Source organism: Phocoena phocoena, chromosome 13 (genome assembly GCF_963924675.1).
Source record: "Phocoena phocoena chromosome 13, mPhoPho1.1, whole genome shotgun sequence".
In the NCBI taxonomy this organism is placed as follows: Eukaryota; Metazoa; Chordata; class Mammalia; order Artiodactyla; family Phocoenidae; genus Phocoena; species Phocoena phocoena.
The window spans coordinates 83,453,065-83,473,730 of NC_089231.1; the positions used below are offsets into that span (position 1 = coordinate 83,453,065).

Genomic DNA, 20,666 nt, shown 5'->3' on the forward strand with positions numbered 1-20,666 from the left:
TTCATAAAATCAGAAACAAAGACAATTTTGTACCCCTGATTTTATGGTTCTGGACTTAGGGGTAATCCCCCCCCTTTTTTTTTTTTTTTAACCTACATCATGCGGGATCTTAGTTCCCCGACCAGGGACTGAACCCGCAGCCCCTGCAGTAGAAGCGAGGAGTCTTAACCACTGGACCACCAGGGAGGTCCCAGGGCATTTCTTTGGGGGCAGCTAAAAGGAAGTCCTACTTTTTTACATTGCAGAGAGTAAACTCATGGAACTCATGACCCCAAGAACTGGTACCCTCCAAAATATAAAAGAAGTAATGAAAAAGAGATGTGTAAATGATGATAACTGCCCCTTCCAATATGTATATAGACACACAGACATGCATACATATAGTTACACACACACACACACACACACACACACTCACACGTTGTACCACACACAGTTTGAGACTGAGTAGAATATGCCATTGGTTTAGCCCAGAATGTCATTGCTTGCTCCCTATTAAAATTAATGTTGGCGGGCTTCTCTGGTGGTGCAGTGGTTAAGAATCCGCCTGCCAGTGCAGGGGACACGGGTTCAAGCCCTGGCCCGGGAAGATCCCACATGCCACGGAGCAACTAAGCCCGTGCGCTGCAACTACTGAGGCTGCGCTCTAGAACCCGCGATCCACAACTACTGAAGCCTGTGTACCTAGAGCCCATGCTCTGCAACAAGAGAAGCCACCACAATGAGAAGCCCTTGCATTGCAACGAAGAGTAAACCCCGCTCACCGCAACTAGAGAAAGCCCGCATGCAGCAACAGAGACCCAACGCAGCCAAAAATAAAATAAATAAATTTATTAAAATTAATGTTGGCATTCTCCTGGACAGGGAAACAGAAGTATTTAGGAGACTGCTCTCTCTCTCTCTTTTTTTAAATTGAAGTAGTTGATTACAATGTTGTGTTCATTTCGGATATACAGCAAAGTGATTCAGTTCTACATATTCTTTTCCATTATGGTTTATTATAGGATATTGAATACACTTCCCTGTGCTATACAGTAGGACCTTGTTTATCTATTTTATATATAGTTTGTATCTGCTAAACCCAAACTCCTAATTTATCCCTCCCCCACCCCCTCTCCCCTTTGGTAACTATATGGTTTTTTTCGATGTCCGTATCTGTTCCCGTTTCATAAATAAGTTCATTTGTATCATATTTTAGATTCCACATATAAATGATATCATACAGTATTTGTCTTTGTCTGACATACTTCATTTAATATGATAACCTCTAGGTCCATCCATGTTGTTGCAAATGGCATTATTTCATTCTTTTCTTTTTAAATTTTTTACTTATTTATTTATTTTTGGATGCGTTGGGTCTTCGTTGCTGTGTGTGGGCTTTCTCTAGTGGCGATGAGCGGGGGCTACTCTTCGTTGCAGTGCAAGGGCTTCTCATTGCGGTGGCTTCTCTTCTTGCAGAGCACAGGCTCTAGGCACACGGGCTTCAGTAGTTGTGGCATGCGGGCTCAGTAGTTGTGGCTCGTGGGCTCTAGAGAGCAGGCTCAGTAGTTGTGGCGCACAGGCTTAGCTGCTCCGCGGTGTGTGGGATCTTCCCAGACCAGGGCTCGAACCCATGTCCCCTGAATTGGCAGGCAGATTCTTAACCACTGCGCTGCCAGGGAAGCCCTAAATTTTTGCTTTTTTAAGCCACCAAATTTGTGGGAGACTAATACAGTCACACACCTCAGGGCCTTTGCACTTACCATCCCCTCTGCCTAGAATGCCCTTCCTCCAGATTTTTGCACTGTTTGCTCTGTCTTGTTATTCATTGCTCAGCTCCAGGTCACTTCCCAGTCATCCCAGTCCCACCCCCTTTTTAGCCTGTCACCCTGCTTTGTTGGCTTCAGAGTCCTCATAGACATCCCAAGCTCCCTTTCCATTTATTTGTCTACTTCTTTTCTGTCTGCCTCCCCACCTTGAATGTGAGTTGTATGAGAAGAGGGTCCTGGGGACCTTGTTCCTTGCTCTATTTCCATCAACCACTCAGAACACAACAGCACACAGCTGGTGCTTAATGCATAAAAGCTGATGGGATGAATGAACGAAAGGACGGATGTGGGTTGTTAGTTCTAAACACGTTGGAGTTTCACAACTGGGTTCCCTGCTGACTCATGCATCTGGGGCTGGGGGAATCTGCTTTCCTCTGAGCTCAGCTCTGCTCATCTGTTCCTCTTTAAGAAGGTGATCTCTGCTTTTAACTTTCTGTCTCTAGGAGTTAATTGAAAAAACAGACAAGCACACTGATCAAAAAACACTTCAGAACCTCAAGAACGTTCATCTTTCTTCCTTTACTGCCATTCAGCCATGGCTGGGAGGCTGAGTATCTGCATTTCTTATTGGCATCCGAGTCACAATGCCAAAGCAAGCCTCATCTTGCTAAAGAACTGAGTGGAAGTGAAAGCGTAACAGAAACCTGGACCGATCACAGACTCAAACCAGTACGTCTCCTTTCCATCCCAGAGTTGGGAACTGAAACCATTCCACAGGAAGTTCTCTCCTCCCCCAGTCTGGCTGGATTCCTTTTTTAATACACAAATACTCATAGCAACATTCACCAAGCCCTAAATAAAGCAAAGTGGTCTTGCAATCCTGTCTGTACTACCCTTCTGAATCAAATTGCTTTTACTTCTCCCAGCTCTCTCCCATCTTTGTTCGAATGCACATGTAAGTTTTACTTAACTATCTCATGTTACAGGTTAGAGTCACGTCCTTTTCTTACTTTACAGTATGTGGTATTTTTCTACCAGGGCAACCTGGTTGAAAATTTTATGGGTTAACAACACATAAAATTCTCCACATAAGTAAGAAGTCCATGTCTGTGAACCGTCACCCAGACACATGCAACACCAGACTGTGTGTCTCATAGCTAAGTTTATTGAAATGGTAGATTTCTTATAGAAACACAAGCAAATGAACCAGGAGGAAGCTTTCCCCCTCTAACCATTGGGCAGCATTTCCCTTTTAGTGATAAAAGCAAACAGAGGTGGCAAGCAGCTCTCTCCCTGAAGTCTTTTTAACAGTTCAACCTTCAAATTTGTGTAAACAAGAGAGGAATGGATTCCTTGCAGGTTGTAACATAAATGCCATTTCCCTTCCCTTAGTAACACTGTTTTGCTCAGTCCCTGCTGGGGCAAATCCCCTCCTTACCAGCACTGGAAACTCAGATATTAACCAGAGCTTATGAGTTTCTGTCTGGTCATTTCTGCTAAAGCGTAGCTGAAAGATGGATTGGTGCCACGGAACCCAGGTGACCTCCTGGCTTGTTTCATGATGCCTGGGCTCCCTCCAGGAGCAATAATTCCCCTCCAATCACTTAGCTTTCCTTATCCCAGTGGGAGCCCACAAACAGGCTAGGCATTGCCCCAGGAGCTGAGAACCATCGAAGTCTCAGGCAGGTGAAGGAAAGAGGCTGGTGAGTCACAGGTGCCAGTGGGCGTCTCTGTGGCTCCAACTCTCCAGCAGTAGAAATGTGGACAGTTTTGCCATCTTCAGTTCTGCGGGTGTCCAAGATTGAACAGACGTTTCAGACGCCTAGAAGCTTCTTCCTTCATTCCCCCGAGATCCTGGTGGAGACACGCTGCAACCAAGCAGCCTGTGCTGCCAGACCAGTTCTCTAAATCTGATTCTCTGGATCTGGAAGTTCTGGGAAACCACAGGCCAAGGCTCGTGATGTTACTCTGTGTACCAGCCCAACTGCTTCTCCAGAGATCTTGGTCCTTGATGATCCTCTCCCTTCTTGGCTTGGTTATTTTAAGGAGAGGCCAGAGTCAGATAAGAGGGGCTCTGAGGCTCACTGGGATTGGCCATTAAAGTGTCGGGAACATTCTTGGTAGTACTCAGATCCCCCGTGAGCTCGACACTTGTGCTGCGGTTATTCTCGGACTCATCCGGCACCTTCCTCCGCAGACAGCGGTTGACCAAGGTGGAGAAGAAGTTGGGGAAAGATGGGCTGGAGAAGTAATACACCAAAGGGTCCAGCATGCTGTTCATGTAGGTGAAGCTGAGGGTGATGTAAAACGCCAGGTCAACCGAGCGATAGGTGTCACAGTTCCCCGTACCAGCGGTGCGCAGGAGCCAGAAAATACGTATGCGCGCGGCCACACTGGGCAGGAAGCAGATGGTGAAGACGACGGCCACCACCATGATGAAGTTGATGGCCCTCTTGATCTTGGCGTGCTTGTTCATTTGTCGCTGCCGCAGGCTCCAGATGATCCTGGCCGAGCAGAACAGGATGATGCCCAGGGGCAGGAAGAACTCCAGGAGGAACATGGCATCGTGCCAGCGGAAAGTATCGCAGATGTTGAAGCTACTGCACAAGTTCGAATTGTGATTCCTGATCAGCATCTTTCTGTACAGGAGGTGGATCGTCAGGCCGATAGTGATGCCCCACAAGAGGCAGGAGATGAGCGCCGCCGTCCGATTGGAGATCTTGTTCAGAGCGTGATGGGGATGGACCACTCGGAAATACCTGTCCACGGCCACCACCGTGAGGAAGATGATGCTGCCCTGGCGGTTCATGGCCAACATGAAGAGCATCAGCCGGCAGGGGATTTCCCCAAACCTCCAGTCCCACTTCCTCACATAGTTGTCCGTCAGGAAAGGCAGGCAGATGATCAGGAGGAAGTCAGCCACAGCCAAGTTGAACAGAAACACCTGGCTGGCTTTCCAGGACTTGAGGTGGAAGCAGAAAATCCACAGGGCAAGGCCATTGCCCAGGAGCCCAAACACAAACTCCAGCCCCACCACCGGCGGCAGCACCTTGGCAATGAAATCATCCCGGAACACGCAGCAGTTCTTCTTGCCTATTTCCAGAAAATGATTCTGCGGGTGGGACGGGTTCATGAGTGAATCGCGTTGGTCTTAGGGAGCGCCTCACCTAGCGAACGCTCAGGGAACAAGGTGTGGGTCTGAGTGGCGAACCTGTGGTTCAGCACTCGCCTTTATGTCATGTCAGGGTGTTGAAATAGATGACTGAATGGTTACCAGGAAACTACGAAATCGCTTAAAAGAAAAAAAAAAAAAAAAAAGCCCGTGAGGCTCTTATGCAACCTGCTGTTTGCATAAACAAATAACAAAAAAAATCCCCGGGCATATAAGAACCCACAGAATTTTCTAAATGTAAAGAATACGTTTGGGCAAGCAGACTGTCATTGTGAATTATGACATGACATAATTCAAGCAGACTGAAATGTGGAAGGCTGTGTGCCTGTATATTGAATACTTAACATGGGAGAATTAATTCACTGTCATGTGGTTGCCTTGCATAATAAACAAAACAACAACAGCAATAATAGTTTACCGTGCTCAACAGAAACATGAGGAACTGCATGGAATATTAACAGGCTTATGTTTTAGGAAGCAGTAGCATGTGTATGGTTTTTTTTTTTTTTTGGAAAGGCCGAGAGGACAGTAATTGTCTAGTATTTTACGAGGACAGATGTGTTGCATTTGATGTTTCCATGCCATCTTCTTTGTAAAACATGGGTTGCTTTTCTACACCAGAACCCTGCAATTAATCCCCAGCTAAGGGGAAAAAGAAGCTATCTGAGAGCAGCATGCCATTTCATAAGATGCTTGAAAACTTGAACCCAGCTGGATTGCCAGTGGTATGTTACAATAAGTTAGTTTTTTTCTTTGTTTGTGTTAGATTTTTGAGATGGCTTCTTGCTCAAGTAAGTAATTTATTGTTGAGCACGTGACTTACTAAAATTAATAAGCTTTATTTTTTAGAGCAGTTTTAGGTTCCCAGCAAAACTGAGTGGAAAGTACAGAGCGTATATATACCAGCGGTATGCCAGCTGTCCCCACACGCACACAACCTCCCCCATGATGCACGTAATATTTTAAAAGCCCCCATTTTTGGAAAATTAAACTTAGAGAATGTAAAAAGACTTTGACCTCTGCCTTGCAGCAGGTCATCGTTGCACACATCATTTCTTTGCTTTTCAGTATAATTGGGTGTAACACTACAGAACATTTCCACCCTGTAGTATTTTGGTCTGATGAATTCTTGCCGTGCAAGAGGTTCTGAGTTGTGTTGCTTCTACTTTGAGTGAGAAGTAGGACATCTGCGTCTTTAGTTTCACACCCAGGTTCCACGATAGGGATTTGTAGACTCCTCCCAGGAAACGCCAGTCAGGATGATCTAATGTTAGACTCACACAGGAAGCAGTGGTACTTGATGATGAAGACGATGATGAAGATGGTGTTGGCACCCCCGGTAGGGGGAGCTTCCTTTGTGCCAGACGCCACACTCCGTGCTTTATTTTTATTTCTTTATTTATTTGGTCAGCATGCTGCTCGGCATGCAGGATCTTAGTTCCCCCACCAGGGATTGAACCTGTGCCCCCCGCAGTGGAAGCGCGGAGTCTTAACCACTGGCCTGCCAGGGAAGTCCCATCATTATCTGAAATACATTATCCTGTTTTCCCCTGACTGCGGTCCATGAGGTAGGGACTGTTACTGATTCCAATTTCAAAATGAGGAAGCTCAGAGAGGTTGGTCATCTATCCAAGGCTGCACAGCTAATAAGATTTGAATCTGGCCCTGGCTTCAAGGCCTGTGTCCCTAACCATTATACTACACTGCCTCTTATTATATTATTGCCCCTTCTAGAAGGCTGTACTGGGTTGAGGTCACATTATGTGGCTGTAGTTAGACTCTAGTGAAATGACTAGTATTTGCTTCCCATCCTTGCTGCCTGTGAATATCCTGCTCCCTTCTTGGATGCATGTGGACTTGTCAATGACATTCATAAAGTAACCCTAAGTAACCCTAAAGTAAACCCTAAGTGCCTTTATTAACTAAGAGTCAGAAAACCTGACTATTCACGGTAGTTATTTTGGGGAACTGGAATTTGCAAGGGATCCTCTGTTTCTAAGTTTTACAATGTCATAATATTTCCTTTTTTTCTTTTTTTTTTTGACTGCCTTGGGTCTTCGTTGCTGGGCGTGGGCTTTCTCTAGTTGTGGTGAGCAGGGCTACTCTTCGTTGCAGTGTGTGGACTTATTGCGGTGGCGCCTCTTGTTCCGGAGCACAGGCTCTAGGCGCATGGGCTTCGATAGTTGTGGCTCGCAGGCTCAGTAGTTGTGACCCACGGGTTTCGTTGCTCTGCGACATGTGTGATCTTTCCAGACCAGGGCTTGAACCCGTGTCCCCTGCATTGGCAGGCGGATTCTTAACCACTGCACCACAAGAGAAGCCCAATATTTGCTTTTTAAAAAGAAAAAAAAAGTCATAGGGGACTTCCCTGGCAGTCCAGTGGTTAAGATTTCGCCTTCCAATGCAGGGGGTGCAGGTTCCATCCCTGGTCGGGGAGCTAAGGTTCCACGTGCCTCGCGGCCAAAAAACCAAAACATAAAACAGAAGCAATATTATAACAAATTCAATAGAGACTTTAAAAATGGTCCACATCAAAAAAATCTTAAAAAGTGAAAACAAAAAACAAACCCAATACCATGGATAAAATTAGGAAAGAACAACAATAGATACTGTTACGTTTGAAAAAAGGAGAGAAATTGGAGACCCTGGTTGCCTTTTTTTCACTCCATCATTAGCCGGGAAACCTCTCAACCCCTGAGCTTCCACATATATAAAGTGGGGGATGAGACCATCTTCCAGCTTCTTTCCAGTTCTCACACCCTAGGATTCTAAATCCAGGTCCACAACTACTCAGACAGAATGTCAATCCCAGCCTCCCTGGATTCTGGCCCTGCTATGGAATTTCCTGTCTTCCGATTGTGCTGTGGGCATGTTTTGTCTTGCTCCTGTCCTTCTTTTATGTATTTATTTTTTTTCTTACTAGTGCATGAGTTGTACAGAAACTTGTTCCAGTGAATCATTTCAACAGCTCAGGCAGTGATTCTACCGAGTTTGGGGGAAATTCCGCTTAACATTTGTGACTTTCACAATTAACTCGAATCTCCATGCCTAGTTCTCTTATTACAACTGGAATGTGCCCCTGAACGGGACGGAACTACTTTTTAAAATTAAAAATAACAATAGCAGGGCTTCCCTGGTGGCACAGTGGTTGAGAGTCCGCCTGTCAGTGCAGGGATATGGGTTCAGTCCCTGGTCCGGGAGGATCCCACATGCCACGGAGCGGCTAAGCCCGTGCGCCACAACTATGGAGCCTGCACTCTAGAGTCCATGAGCCACAACTACTGAGCCTGTGTGCCGCAACTACTGAAGCCCGCGTGCCTAGAGCCCGGGCTCCACAAGAGAGGCTACCACAATGAGAAGCCCAGGCACCGCAACGAAGAGTAGCCCACGCTCACCGCAACTAGAGAAAGCCCGCGCGCAGCAACAAAGACCCAACTCAGCCAAAAATAAATAAATAAAATAAATTTATTTTAAAAAATACTAATAACAATAGCTGTCCTTTATCAAATGCTTGCTTTGTGCCAGGCATGAGGCTAAGAGATGTGCCTACGTGATCTCATTTAATCCTCTCAAAAACCCTGTGGGATGTCCTATTATGATCACCATCTCCATTTTACAGATCAGGAACCCCAGAGACATTAATTCACTGTTTGCCTTTTTTTTTTTTTTAATTGAAGTATAGTTGATTTACAATGTTGTGTTTAGTTTCTGCTGTATAGCAAAATGACTCAATTATACACATATATATATTCTTTTTCACGTTCTTTTCCATTATGGTTTATCACAGGATATTGAATATAGTTCCCTGTGCTATACAGTAGGACCTTGTTTATCCATCCATCCCTGGTGGTCTAGTGGTTAGAATTTGGCACTCTCACTGTTTGTCTTTGAACGTAGCTGGGGTCTCTGTTTTAGTTATCTAGTGCTGTGTCACAAACCACCACAAGATTTAGTGGCTTAAAACAATCACCATTGCATTATCTCTCATGGTTCTGTGGGTTGACTGGTCCTTGTTTGGGGTCTCTTAGATGGCAGGTAGGCTCACGCAGGCCATGTGGGATGCCTGGGCTTCTCTCCCTCTTCATATGGTCTGTGTCTCTCTATATGCCATCAGCACACAGCCTCTTCACGTATTCTTTCCACTGAGCGCGCTGGACTTCTTACAAGGCTACTCAACACTTCCGAAAGCACACAGGCAGACCTTCTGAACGCCTAGGCTTGGAAATCCCAGAACATCACCTCCACCACATTCTACTGGCTAAGGCCAGTCACCACGCCAGCCCATCTTCCACGGGGAGGGCCACATAAGAGTGTGGGTTCGGGAGGCACAGTTCATTGGTGGTATCTGGGGAGACTTGCCTCTGCAAGTAGTAAATGACATTGAGTTGGGACATTTGGGAAATGAGAGACCTTTGGACCACTAGTGAAGAAGAAGAAGTAGGAGAAATTGGGAAGTAAGGGGGCAGAGGAAGGTGGTGATACTGACTAACAGAGACATTAAAAGAAAGGAGAAGGGTATTTCAGGGTTTTGAAACGTGGTGTTAAATTTATTGCAAAAAACCTAAGGGCAAAACCAGAATAACCAAATAATCTGTAAAAAGAAGAACAAAGTTGGAGAATTCACATTTCGCAATTTAAAAACTTACTGCAAAACTACAGTAATCAAGGGGCTTCCCTGGTGGCGCAGTGGTGAAGAACCGGCCTGCCAATGCAGGGGATATGGCTTCGAGCCCTGGTCCGGGAAGATCCCACATGCCGTGGAGCAGCTAAGCCCGTGCGCCACAACTACTTAGCCTGCGCTCCAGAGACCGTGTGACACAACTACTGAGCCCGTGCACCACAACTACTGAGCCCATGTGCTACAACTACTGAAGCCCGGGCTCCTAGAACCCGTGCTCCACAACAAGAGAAGCCACCGCCATGAGAAGCCCACGCACCGCAACGAAGAGTAGCCCCCGCTAGTCGCAACTAGAGAAAGCCCCCGCACAGCAACAAAGACCCAATGCAACCAAAAATAAATAAATAATAATTTAATTAAAAAAAAAAAAAAACTACAGTAATCAAGACAGTGTGGTTCTGGCATAAGGATAGATATATAGATCAATAGAGCAGGATTGAGAGTCCAGAAATAAACTCTTGCATTTATGGTCAGCTGATTTTATAACAAGGGTGCTAAAACAAATCCATGGGAGAAAGAATCATCTTTTTAATAAATGCTGCTAGATGACCGAATAGGCATAAGAATGAAGTTGGATCCTTTCCTTGAACCGTACACAAAAATGAACTCAGAATGGATTACAGACCTAAATGTAAGACATAAAACTCTTAGAAGAAAACCTAAGAGTAAGTCGTCATGACCTTGGCTTAGGCAAAGCCTTCCTAGGTACAACACCAAACACACAAACAAGCAAAAAAACCGATAAATTGGACTTCACCACTTTAAAGGAGTAAAGATTTTTGTTTTTGTTTCGTTTTTGAAAAAGAAGGAGAGAAATGCTTATTAAACAAAGCAACCGAACAAGGGCCTGCTGGCAAGGGCACGGAAGGAGTATTTCTCATACACTGTCGGTGGGAGTCTAAGTTGGTTCAGCCTTTTTGTTGGGTGATTTGGTGGTATCTATCAAGGTTATAATAAAAGCTAATATAATAAGAACTAATACAAGATAATAATAAGGGTTAATAGAAATAGAGCTACTCCATTTGGGCACTAGTGTAGGTGCTTTATAAGCTAAACTTGTTTAGTGCTTAGAACATCCTTAAGGGATAGGTATTATTCTTTTACAGACAAGAAAAACAAAGCAGTGAGAGGTTAAGTAACTTGCGCAAGGTCACACAGCTAGCAAGGAAAGGAGATAGGATTTGAACCCACACAGTGTGGCTCCAGGGGCTATTCTCTCAGCCACTGTGCACACTACCTCACTCAATATGCCTGTCCTTTGACTCAACAATTCCATGTCTAAGAATCTATCTTCTGAAACCTCTGGCACATTTACCCAAAGATATATCATTCAGAATAGGATGTTCACCATAGGATGGCAGCAATAGAGGAAAATTGGAAATAACTTTAAATGTCTGTTAAAAGGCCGTTGGTTAAATAAACTACATGTGGTCCATTTATACAATGAAATATAATTAAAAACGAGGAGCTTAATCTCTGTTCTGATATAGGAAGATATTCCTGATAAGAGTACCTTGCAAAATTATCTATCTATCTATCTATCTTGCTTTAGCAAAACTAAAAATTCATTAGTTTTGTGCAAGAGTGTATATAGCCCAAATGTTAAAAGTTATCACCTCGGGACTTCCCTGGTGGTCCAGTCGTTAAGACTCCGCACTTCCACTGCAGGGGGCAGGGGTTCAATCGCTGGTCTGGGAACAAAGATCCCTGCGTGCCACATGGGCATGGCCAAAAAAAAAAAAAGTCATCACCTCTAGAAAATGAGATGGAGGAATGAAAGGAAGACTTGCTGCTTACTTTACATACTTGTGTGTTCCTTGAGTTTTGAACAAAAACATGTATGCCTCTGTGATTAAATAAATGTAATTCCTATTTAAAAAGAAAGGGGTCTGCAAGGCTATTCACAAATCTTCTATCGAGAAAGATTGTGAGCAGACCCTTCTCACCTGGGTGGATCTCAGGGCTTCACCTCTTACCAGGTTGTTGTAGCCCAGCCTGGACTGTTCGTTCCTGTCCCATTGATCTTCCTGCAGTTCCCAAACAATCTGTGTTCTCATCTCTCTCCTCTCTAACTGGAACACCTTTCCCCACTGAGTCATCTTGATGCCAAAATCTTGACTCTCTGTGCACCGATGCCGAACAGAAATAGAGACAGAGTTATGCAGGAGAAAGAAAGAGTGGCTTTATTTCTTTGCCAGGCAAAGAGGGAACACAGTAGGCTAGCGCCTCAAGAACTGTGCCCCCCTCCCTGGGGAATAGGGAGGGGTCTTATAGTCGGGGCTTATGGTCAGGGGTATGTGATAAGGATCAAGACAGTAACAGTCTTGCATTCTTCTTTATTCTGCAAAGTTTCAAAAGGGTGGGGTTGCTGACAAGATTAGGGTGTGTGCAGGATGTCAGGTGGTCTCCTAATCTTTTTATTTATTTTTATTTATTTTTATTTTTATTTTTGGCTGTCTTGGGTCTTTGTTGCTGTGCACAGGCTTTTCTCTAGTTGCGGCGAGCGGGGACTACTCTTAGTTGCGGTTTGCTGGCTTCTCATTGGGTGGCTTCTCGTTGCAGAGCACAGGCTCTAGGTGTGTGGGCTTCAGTAGTTGTGGCGCTCAGGCTCAACAGTTGTGGCTTGCAGGCTCTAAAGCACAGGCTCAGTAGTGGTGGTGCACGGGCTTAGCTGCTCTGTGGCATGTGGGATCTTCCCAGACCAGGACTCTAACCCGTGTCCACTGCACTGGTAGCAGGATTCTTAACCACTGCGCCACCAGGGAAGCCCTTGGTCTCCTAATCTTGATGAGCTTTTCTAGTCCTTTTAATCTTGCCTCAAGTGGTTTCCTGGCAGCTCCCCGCTTGATTAGCAAGTGTTCTAATCTGCCCTTTGGAACTCAGGGAAGGTCATGGAGGCTGGAGTCTTGCCTATAAGAAATGGGGGACAAAAGGGCCTCCACACCTGGGAGCCCTATAGGGTCCCGTTAGGTTTCAATCTGGTTGCCTCTTCTCCATCCTTCAGGGCTAAGTTCACAAGTCACTTCCTCTGAGAAGCCTTCCCTCACCCCCGAAGCCAGGATTAAGGGCCCCGGGTTCTCCTGTAAACCCTAAGTTTACCACTTTCACTGCAGTTGCCCTGAATGGTAAGTTTCCTTTTTCCTTGGTTTCTGAAATGGAACCCATGGGGTGAGGGGCTATGTTTTTTGTGTTTTTACTGTGCCTGGTACAGAGCTGGTGCCTACTAAATGTTCCTTGAAAGAGGGAATGAATGAATGAATGAATCTTTACAAGGAATAAGATATTGACCCGCTTCTCACTGCAGCTGTATCATCACCGGGAACTGAGTGTAGATTAAGCCACACGTGAGCCCATCCATTCATTTTGCTCTATCTCAGCCCACACGTGAGCCCATCTATTCATTCTGCTCTATCTCAGCCTCTCTACACATAAAATGTATGGATGAGTTCAAAGGGTCCTGTGTTTAGTTTAACGCCCTGCTGTCGCCATCTTGAAATTCTCAATTCTTTCCGAATGAGGGACCTTGCATTTTCACTTTGAACTGGGCCCTGCAAATTATCAATATTAGCTGATCCTGAAGCCATTTATGCACTCACTGGGATGACAGAGTCTTGAGTAATATTGGAAACCTCTGTGGATTCAAAGGCCCAGAAGGCAGCAGGCTGAGACTGTGCATTGCAGTGTGGCCGCTTCCCCACCTTGCTAGGGAATAAATGGCTCAACCCCTTGTGCCCAGAGTTCCAATCCCATCCAAGCAGCCCCTGCACACTGGTGACCTCAGACACCATCTTAACCATGTCGGTTGTCAGAAAGGGTAAGGAAGCCCATTCTGAGAATAGACCAGAGCCTAAATGTTTATGTTGTCAGCACCAATAAAAGGTACCTCTTATTTTTTCCATACAGTTCCTGAACAATAATGGTCTACTATCCCTTCTCGCTTTTATGTGACTTTCCTGAAAGACCCTATAAGTCAGAGGACACAATATTTCTTTTAAATCGATGACATTTTCCTATTCCAGGTAGTTTAAACAAAGCTTTGTCAACAAAGCTATATGGCTGTTCCTTACAATTCCGAACACTTCTTGGTAACATTTGTTTCATCACATTCTATGCATTTTAAAAAAGAGAAGCAAAACCAGAGTCAAGACTGTGGTTGTGAAACGGTGCACCTCAGATTGGGACATGAACCCCTGTGCCAGGATCCAAACCTGGCCAAAACCCACTGTCTTTCAACTGAGATCACACACCTGGTTTCAGGACTTAATGAAGTTCAGGTTCTTGATCGTGTCTCATAGCAGAAAGAATTCAGTGAGAGACAAAGTGATGGGTAGGAAGTGGATTTATTTAGAGAGAAACACACTCCACAGAAGAGTGTGGGCCATCTCAGAAGGTGAGAAAGTCAACGGGGTATGGGGTTGTCAGTTTTTATAGGGGTGGGTAATTTCATAGGCTAATGAGTGGGAGGAGTATTCCAGCTATTTTGGGAAGGGGGAGGGATTTCCAGGAATTGGGCCACCGCCCGCTTTTTGATTTTTCTGGTCGGTCTTGGAACTGTCGTGGCACCTGTTGGTGTGTCATTTAGCTTGCTGATGTGTTACAGTGAGCGTGTACTGAGGCTCAAGGTCTAGCGGAAGTTGACTTGCCCGCCATCTTGGACCCATTTGGTTCTAATCAGTTTATGTCATCTCCTTGGGCTACGTCATCCTTTCAAAGGTTGTGCCCTGCCCCCTTCCCTCTTGTTTCAGTTGGGGATTTGATTTTTGTTTTCGTTTATTTTTGCTGTTTTTTAGTGAGAACCTCAGCCTACCGTGTGCTTCTGGATTTTTTTGGGATTTCTTTCCTTGGAGGGTAAAGTCTCATGAATCTTTTTTTTTTTTTAACATCTTTATCGGAGTATAATTGGTTTACAATGGTGTGTTAGTTTCTGCTTTATAACAGAGTAAATCAGCTATACATTTACATATATCCCCATATCTCCTCCCTCTTGCGTCTCCCTCCCACCCTCCCTATCCCACCCCTCTGGGTGGTCACAAAGCACCGAGCTGATCCCTTTGTGCTATGTGGCTGCTTCCCACTAGCTATCGATTTTACATTTGGTAGTGTACGTAAGTCCGTGCCACTCCCTCACTTTGTCCCAGCTTACCCTTCCCCCTTCCCATGTCCTCAAGTCCATTCTCTACATCTGCGTCTTTAACCCCTCATGAATCTTTTAACACAGGATCACACACAGGACGCGGACTTTCTTTTGGAATCTGTTTTTATTAAGATGAAGCAACAAGGGGGCAGCCCAGGAAAGAATGAACTAAGAATAGAATTTAAAGCAGAAGTGTGGGGTTTTCACAGATTTCTATCAAGAGGATATATGGTTCTTTGATGCTGATAAGAATCCTTGCTTTCACTTCTCCCCTGGAAGCTAGGGAGCCAGGGAACTCAAGTAATCACAACAGAGCAGCTACTTACTGGGCTTTGAACCCCGGGGGAAATTGCTTCTGTGCCTCAGTTTCTTTATATGTAGAGTGTGTTAACATAATACATCATAATATTATGCACTTACTGCCAGACACTGCGCTTAACGTTTTACATGCACTTATTCATTCATTCAAATATTTACTGAGCACCTACTATGTGCAGGCATGCCTCTAGGCTCTGGGTATATAATAGTAAACAAAGTCCCTGTGCTTCAGGATCCTACATTCAATGAATGACCTTCTGATGTCAACATTATTGTTACCCCTATTTGACAGATAAGGAAATTGAAACTAAACGTGGTTAGGTAAAATCTTCCCCCAGGGAATTCCCTAGTGGTCCCGTGGTTAGGTCTCCGAGCTTCCACTGCAGGGGGCACGGGTTTGATCTCTGGTCAGAGAACTAAGATTCCGCATGCGGCCAAAGGAAAAAAATCTGTCCCGAGATCACACATTGTAAGCAGTTGAGCTGTGATTTAAGCTTTGTACAGCTCATCCCTGGGCTGTGCAGTGCCCCTGAAAAAGGAATTAATAGGAACAGCCTAGTGGGATGTTTCAAAGTTAAAGAATGAAAAACTGGTAAGGGCCTTAACTGCAGAGAGTCCCCTGGGAATTTGAGAAAGTGTAAATAAAGGAGCCAGGAACACTTTCACCACTTTGTGGCTTGAGGACGGAGCTAAGTTTGGCTTGGAATCTTTCCCCCTAATCTAGGGCAGGGGCGGCATGTCACTCATACAGCCATCTACTTTTGAGGGTCCCATGGACATATTTGGGGAATTCATGTGTATAAGGGATACTACCCTTTCCTCCCTTTCGTGTTTGTATGGAATCCTACAATAAGAGGAAAACACTGGTGTTTGCAGAGAACAGGTCTAGAAAATATAATCATTGAAAGGGTGAACTTCATTAACTTCTGTCTGCTTGCTACACACACGCCTCCCACCCCGCCACACACAAGTTGACTAAGGACCGTCCAGGTAAAAGGGACATTAACACAGTACCTGGCACAGAATATTAATTCAGGAAATACGTGGAAAATGAGTGATTGAAAAATTCAAACTCATAGTCACATAACAAGCAGCCAAAGCAATTACGCCAGACTCAGCACTTCCCAAAGGCTAACGGGATTTTTTCAAGCACTCAGCTCCCACTGGAAAATTCAGGGCAGGTAAACATATCCTTCAGTACTTTCTTTGAAATGCAAAGACTTGCAGATAAACGTGGAGCTCCAAGAAGTGGGAGCAGGTTGTTTGGCTGTCATTTTTCTTGGGTTCCTGAGAAGTCAGAAAAGTACAGAGGAGCCCCAGGAAGACGAAAATCACTGGGGTCGAGACTTCCCAGTCTAAAGGGCCTCACTCTGCCTGAAATAAAAATATTGACTTACACTAGTTTCTATTTTCCAAGACAAGTAAGAATTTAAGGTCAGAAGATAGGCTATTAAATTCACTAACTCCCCCAGAGAGAGAACATGATGGGTTTAAACATTAGTACCTATTAACTCAGCCATTTAAAAATACACAGGAGCCAAACTCTTCCCAACCCACACACACACACACACACACACACACACACACACACACACACGCCCCTGTCACTGGAATCAAATCATATAAATGCAACCGACTCACTTCTCAACTGGAACCTTCCAAAAAGACATAGTGATCTGAATTTCGTATCTAACAAAGTGAGGAAGATACAGCTAAGAAAGAATGGCATTTTCAAAGCTCTCCACCTCTCAGCATGAATTATTTCTAAGTCGCCCATGGGTCTTCCTTGATTTTGTCCATCTGTCTGTTCTGGTGCCATCCATCACATTTGGAGATCTCACTGCACGTCGGATTGGCTTTGGAAGCTATTTGCCACACTGATGCAACTCTTGCGACAAAGGTTTGAAATAGACATCTCTTCTGGCCTCTTGGAGTGTCCTAGACGCTTAGGTCTCAAACTGTGGATTTTGAGCTTGGAGTAGAATTTGGGGAACGAGGGACTTGAAAAATAGTACACCAGGGGGTCCAGCATGCTGTTCACGTAGGTGAAGCTGAGGGTGACGTGGAGGGCTACGTGGACAGAGGGATCGCAGGCGCTGGTAGGCACTGTCCAGAGGAAATACAGTCTGGCTGACACGCTGGGCAGGTAGCAGGTGATGAACACAACCGCCACCACCATGATGAACCAGGTAGCCTTCTTCATCCGAGTCTGCCTGGCCAGGTGCTGCCTCCGCTTCAGACTCCAAATGATCTTGAAGGAACAGAACAAGATGATGCTGAGGGGCAGGAAGAATTCCAGCTGGAACATGACGTCATGCCAGCCGTTGGCCGACTCCATGATGAAGCTTTCACAAGTTATGGTCTCCTCTTGCACACACAGATGGTTCTCCGTCAAAAGATACAGAGTCCCCAGGATGACCATGGTCCAAAGGGCACAGACGATGCCAACTGCAGTCCGGTTGGAGATGGCATTCACCATATGGTGGGGGTGGACCACTTTAAAATACCTGTCCACAGCCACCACCGTGAGGAAGACGATGCTCCCAGCCCTGTTCGTGGCCAGCATGAAGAGTGCCACCCGACAAGGGATGTCCTCAAAGACCCATTGCCTGTGTCTGCGGTAGTAGTCTGTCCGAAAGGGCAGGCAGATCATGAGAAGGAAGTCGGCCACAGCCAAGTTGAAAAGGTAAATAGTACTCGGCTTCCAGGTCTTCATGTGAAAGCAGAAACCACACAGGGCGATGCCGTTGCCCAGGGCGCCCAGCACAAAGGCCAGGATCAGCAGCGGCGGCATCACCTGGGAGATGGGGTCCCCCTGGATGAGGCAGCACGACCTGTTTTCCATGGTGGACAGAGGACCAGTGTTCTGTGTGTTGGGCTGTGGAGTTCCCCCCAAAACGCAGATGCTTACCTGAATGCTCCAGCTGCTGCGTTTCCAACTTCTTCACCCTGGGACACAGGTACCACGTGTGTGCATGGATGCAGCCACTCCACGGAGAACAGAAACTTCGGCCAGGAAATGGGAGACTCGAGGTGGGGGTTCCTTTCTCTGGAGCCTGGGTCACAAGCTGCCTGTCTCCCTGAGAGCCGAAGCATGTAGCACCCCAGGGCTTTGAAACGCGGGTAACTTCACGCAGTTGTCATTTCTGGGAAGCAGCTGGCAGGTCCGAGGAGATTCGTGCTGGAGAGGGAGGAGTAGTTGAGTCCTGTCCCAGAATGATTTTTATTTTCAGCCTCTCTCTTAGCTGGAGAATAAGCAAAGCTGCCCAGGAGGAGTGAAAAAAACAGCTTATTTGTCCTCCCTCCCGGTGGAGAAACGCAAACATTTCCTGGAGCCGTCCTGGGTCTCTGCCTGCGCTTTCCTCCCTAACCTTTGCCTGACTGCTGTCCTCTCCCTCGTCCTGTGGGGCGCTCCCGGGCCGTGCCAGGGAGGGGAGGTTTAGCTCTGCATCTCCTCAGGGCCACTTCCTATGCCAGACTTCAAAATCAGAAGGATCTGAGGAGGAAAAAAATCCTTAATATAGCACTTGCTGGCTGTTAGAAAAATTCTCTGAAGTGAGTCGCCATTCCTCTCCCCCACTGGCACCTCCTACCCTTTGCATTCTTCCTTGGAGCCAAGTGACCAGTTGTACCACCACCAAGACCATGAAATGGGTCTGAAGCCACCTCTCACGTCCATGTTCACGAAACAGCCTCTTTGGGAGCCAGGTCCTCCCTCTGCTGTCAGCAAAAGAGGATTTGGCTCTGAGGTTCCCAAATTCCGCCGCTCAAAAGAGCAGAGTGCCATGATCTGTATGGTTTTTTTGTTTGTTTTCTTTTTTGTCTGCACGGCATGTGGGATCTCAGCTCCCCAGCCAGGGATCAAACCCGTGCCCCCTGCGTTGGAAGCGCTGAGAATTAACCACTGGACGGCCAGGGAAGTCCCTATAAGTTTTAAATTTTAATTACGCGCTGAGCCCCTTGGTGGGGGAGAATGAGAGTTGGGGCAGTTGGTCAAGGAGCTTATCTCAAAAACGATCATTAGTAAAATTAGTCTGCTCCCAAGACCAGAGTCTTTGCTAAACTTCCCTGTCCTTTGGCTTTAGAGATGATCTGTCTGTCCTTTCAGCTTTCAGTTTAGGAAAGGGTGAGGGGAGGGCGTGCACTGAGAGGAGGAATATGCCTTCTTCCAGAACGCTGGTGAAAGCTAAATTCTTCCCCCTGAATCCTGGACTCCAAATCATCCCAACAAACTTCCCCTTTGTCCCCACCCTAGCACGGATCATTGTCACCTCCCTCCTGTTGAAACAGTTGAGTCTCCTTGCTTCTAGTCTATTTTCTGTAATTCCTCTCCCACTCTACAGTGTGATTTTTTTCTAAAGCACAGATATGATCATATCTTTTTTTTTTCCCCTTAAAACCCTTCAGTCTGCCAAGGTGATAGCTGTGTGGCCTGTGAGACGTATCTGGTTTGAGAACCAGTTTGACTTGACCCATATGTTTTAAAAACCTAGGACTGTCATATAAAAACCTGGATTTCCAGGGACTTCCCTGGCGGTTCAGGGGTTAAGACTCCGCGGTTCCGCTGCAAGGCGCCTGGGTTCGATCCCTGGTCGGGTAACTAAGATCTCATGTGCCACACAGCATGGCTGAAAAATTAAAAAATATATTTTTTAATTAAACAAAACAAAACAAAAACACACCGGGATTTCCAGCCTCTCTTGGAAACTGGAAGATCTGGTCACACTGGGCCAACCATTCCTGCCTGGTAACAGTTTGCTGAAGCTGAGAGTAGCTGCACCCTTGAGACAAGGCCAGAATCCCCATTTTGCCACAGTCCTCACCCCTCCCTGTTACCTGGTCAGCTTCACTCATCGACACGCCTAGTCTCTGTGGGATTTTAAGTTTGTCACCTCTGCTCCAGGTTAAAGGTCAAGTTCCTTGGGTTGGTCTACAAGACCCTTCACAGATGGTTCCCAAACTAATTTTCCAGTGTCATTCTCCTGTCACTTTCCTCCTCACACCCTACCTGTGAGTCTCTGAACTTCTTACAAATAAATGTGTCCACCAAACAGCTACATTTAGCTCCCTCACCAATCCAAGAGGTCCTTGGAGATAAAGTCCATGTTCTTGACAGTAAGGGCCTAGAAGAAGGATCTGATGATTAACTCCTACTTTTACTGAGAGCACATATCCTCCACTTTCACTCTGTGGACCTTTGTGATTCTATAAGAAGATGCTAAAAAAAAAAAAAAAGAAGATGCTAACTGATGGAGGGGAAACTACCGTAGGCTGGAATGTCCCAAAATGAGGCTGGGTGGGTGACCCTGAGTACTACCTCAATATGGTCAGGCTGGATTTTCCAACAAATGGAAAAGATTCTTCCTTCTGGGTCAGCAGATACCATCGAGATTCTTGTAAACACTAACACAAGTGTTTCCCTTTTCCCGAATGACTAACACTTGCCTTTTTTTTCCATATCCTTTCTGTTTTGTCGAATCACCTTCCACTCCCTCTCTCTTCCTCCCTCTAGAGTTAGCAGGGGATTAAGGAAGAAAAGATAGGTTTCTCTTTCTCTGAAAGTCTACTGCTGATAATAGGGGAGGCTGTGAATGTGGAGGGTTTGTGGGAAATCTC

At 45.8% G+C, this 20,666-nt stretch overlaps 2 protein-coding genes across 2 annotated transcripts; both read right to left on the reverse strand.

The window, feature by feature from the left end:
* Window positions 1-2,916: 2,916 nt before the first annotated feature.
* LOC136132785 (hydroxycarboxylic acid receptor 2-like) lies at window positions 2,917-4,985 on the reverse strand. Its single transcript, XM_065889761.1, has one exon. The coding sequence runs from the start codon at window positions 4,879-4,881 to the stop codon at window positions 3,790-3,792; it is 1,092 nt and encodes a 363-aa protein (XP_065745833.1). The 5' UTR covers window positions 4,882-4,985; the 3' UTR covers window positions 2,917-3,789.
* An 11,902-nt stretch (window positions 4,986-16,887) lies between these two features.
* On the reverse strand, window positions 16,888-17,895 carry HCAR1 (hydroxycarboxylic acid receptor 1). Its single transcript, XM_065889931.1, has one exon. It carries the CDS (start codon window positions 17,893-17,895, stop codon window positions 16,888-16,890), a length of 1,008 nt encoding a protein of 335 aa, XP_065746003.1.
* Window positions 17,896-20,666: the final 2,771 nt, after the last annotated feature.